The 3,310-nt window shown below is 41.3% G+C and overlaps 1 protein-coding gene across 1 annotated transcript in view; it reads left to right on the plus strand.

Annotated features, from left to right (window-relative positions):
* The window catches only part of TMEM164 (transmembrane protein 164), a 331,590-nt gene that overhangs the window by 189,892 nt on the left and 138,388 nt on the right, over positions 1-3,310 (plus strand). Inside the window, exon 3 of the mRNA XM_007952591.1 lies at positions 3,170-3,236. Coding sequence (XP_007950782.1) covers positions 3,170-3,236 — 67 coding nt within the window. The remainder of the gene's footprint in view (positions 1-3,169; positions 3,237-3,310) is intronic.

The raw sequence follows: 3,310 nt of genomic DNA on the forward strand, positions 1-3,310 counted from the left end.
TTCAGGCAGCATCTTGAACATCTTTCTTTAAAACTAATGCTGGATGCTAATTTCACTTCTCACCTTTTTTTTTTTTTTTTGGTAAAAGCAAAAATACTCTTTGGATTTCCTTTGTTTGGCAAAAACAGGTACTAATGGAGACCTTTTGTAAAACTGAAGTGGCCTAAAGCAAACTTTCTAAACACAGGGGTACCGGTAGTGCATCTCCTCTAGTTACTTCACCCCTTCCCTTCCTGGTAGGATTGTTAGGTTCTCTTGAGGGCAGGTTGGGTATCTTTCTTATACCTGTCTTCTTTTCCCTACAGCACTTGGAACAGTATTAGGCACACAATAATGGATTGATTAATGTTTTTGGAACTAAATTTAATGAAATGAACTGACCTGAAAGACAGTCGATCACATTGCCCCATATTGTGACACCAGCTAAGCTAACTCAGCCAAGTGTCCTATACAAAAAACAAACAGGCGTCCAGAAAATACATCTGACAATGAACTGGCAAGAAAGAAGTTTATAAATATGACAAACTGAATAGGACTCTGTCTCCAAGGTCTACTTTTTGGTTCTGTCCTTCAGTCTGTCTTTTTCTGGTTTCTGGATCTCTTTCTCAATACTTTGATTTTTCTAAATAGTCGTATCTTTCACATGATTTTCTTTTCTTTTTCCCCCTCTTCCTCCCTCCCTCTTTTTCTCCGTTCCTCCCCCTCCTCTCTCACCCCATCCCTGTTCTCTCCTGAGTGTGACTTCTGCCTCTGCCACTTATTATCCATGTGACATCGGCAAGTCATTTGATCACCTGAAACATTGATTTTTCTCAGCTGTGAAATGAGGATAATGATAGATGATGGTGATGATGAAAACTGTGAGGATTAAATGAGATGATACATTTGAATACTTATTCCAGTGATTGGCACACAGAAATTCTCAATGTATGTTTGTATATTGTCTGTAAGACCTCTTTATATAGTAAGAATAGCTTACCCCTTGGCATTTACGTAGTTTGGGAAACGGAATTTTGGGAGATAAGCCTGTCTTAACCTATGAACTGAATTTTCTTTTTGAATCTTAATACTAATTTTATCTTCTTTATCTTTGGCCTTCCATGTGCCCTTGGAATCAATTTTAGCATCTTCAAGATTTAACTTTTGGTGCCCAAATGTCTATTTGGGCTTTTACAAATACTAGCATTCCCTTTTGGTCAGTGGGCACAGGCTGGCAACAAAGTCCAGCTTTCCCTGGCCTATCAATATGAATTTTCCTCTCCCGGGGTGAGTCTTTAAATTGTGGCTGACACATAGGAGCATGGTTAGGTTAGACTACTTTACTGGAGGCCTGGAAGGACTGGTAATAACTCTTGGTCTAGGCACTGAGGGTTGAACCAGTGTTTCAAGTAGTCATTTTCTCAGAATACGGGCTGCCTCATGGAGCAACTCTGTTGAAAACACATGGTAACCTGGTCAGCCCAGGGAGGCAAAGGTAACATGGCTTTGGCATGTCTCTTCCCTTTTATGGACTAAGGGAAGTTCTGTTGGTCCTGGAGGACTTTGAAGGCCTGCCCTGGCTAAGAGCGTTCTCCCCTTCAATCATTCACATTAGGCCTGGGGCAGATAGAGAAACCCCTGGAAGCAAAATAAAGCAAAAACAGGCATCCCTGACTCCTCCCTCAGGTCACATTTTGGAGGGAGAAAGGCTCTGGTATAAAGCAGCCAAAGAAATGAAAGCGCTTGGAGTCAGAGAGACCTGGGTTTGAATCTTGGCTGTATCTCAGGTATGGCATTGACCAGGTCATTTCACTTCTCTGAACCTGGTTTCCTCATCACCAAAATGGGAATGGTAGTAGTACCTATCTCTTAAGATTGTGGAAAAAAATTGAGAGAGTGTAAAGCAGTTAATTAGATAATTGCCTGGAATATATTAAGTGCATGTCATTACCATCATCATGGCTTTGTTAACACAAACAGCAGCAGTAAGAGACAGACGAGGGGAAATGAAATGCAACCTTAATCTCTTGAGTCCCCTTGTAATGTTTCTTAGTCTTAGGTGCACATCTGTGGGCTCCAAGAGAAGGACAAAAACTCTAGAGGGTCTCCAAGGTGTTGACTAGTTAGTCAGGGCATTAGAGATACCAGGGCAGCTGTCTTGCGTTCTCTCTCTCTCTCTCTCTCTCTCTCTCTCTATCTCTCTCTGTGTCCGAATCCAGCTAGTGTCTTGAGGTCTGAGAGGCACCTTGGATCGGTAATGGTTGTACATGATGCATCAAAGCAGCTTTTCTTCAGAAAGGACAGACTGTTATTCTTTGCTTCTCCCTTAATAATAAAGGACCATTTTCCTTGAAAGATGAAGGAAGCTGCTGAAATCCATCTCCAGGGCTCTCACAAGCAAGAGTTTGTTCCTGACTTATATAAGGTTTCTATTATGTGTTTTAGCAAGTCTGGTATCAGGAAATAACATCACTATCCGATGCTGGAGATTAGCGGTTTTCTTTTTTTTTTTTTTTTTTTTTTGTCTTTGTGGTTTTGTTTGTAAGTAACAGAATCCAGGATGAAAAACAAATCAAAGAAAACCTGGACTGCTGGCACTTTTGCACCACACCCCCTCCTGCTACAGCCCCTTAAACACAGTTCTAAGAAATTGGGGGAGCAAAGTTTGCCCAACACTGCAGTTGGCTCCCTTTAGTTATACCATTCTTTTACTGCCCAGGTCTCTGTTTGGGGAAAAGGATTGGGCATGGTCATATAAATCAGCTGCCAAGTTATGATAAATGGGTTGCTACTGTAATAACAGAGCACTTAGCTACCACGGTTCCACATTTCTAATGCCGCCTGAGTTGCCGCAATTGAAGCCATTGATTGGTACTGCCTGAATGTTTAGGGAGCCCAGAAGTCATTATGTAATGAAGTGGTATAACCAAAGTGTGTTCACTAAGTGTGTGTGTGGGGGGGATTCTTAGGTGGTCGTAATGCACTTTAGAACATTTCAATTAATACAAAATCTGCTGCTTTTAATTGATTTCACATGTGTGGAGACTCTAGTGCTACTTTACACAGCCAGCCACATGGATACATAGTGTTCTCCCATATGGCCTGGTTTAACTTGAGATGTTTTTTCCCTACTTTTGTATCAGAATCTGAGTGTGACCTGGACTTATCTTTTTTTCCCCCCCTCTTCTAGGCTACAGATGCACATGTTGAATGGGGCTCTTCTGGCATTGCTTTTTCCTGTGGTAAATACCCGGCTGGTAAGTAGTTTGTTCTAGGAATAATCTAGTATATACGAAACAGTGTTTGCTTTCTTCTTTGTTATTTATTGCTT

Source organism: Orycteropus afer, unplaced genomic scaffold, assembly GCF_000298275.1.
Source record: "Orycteropus afer afer isolate SDZICR_OR568_19922 unplaced genomic scaffold, OryAfe1.0 scaffold00352, whole genome shotgun sequence".
Classification (NCBI taxonomy): domain Eukaryota; kingdom Metazoa; phylum Chordata; class Mammalia; order Tubulidentata; family Orycteropodidae; genus Orycteropus; species Orycteropus afer.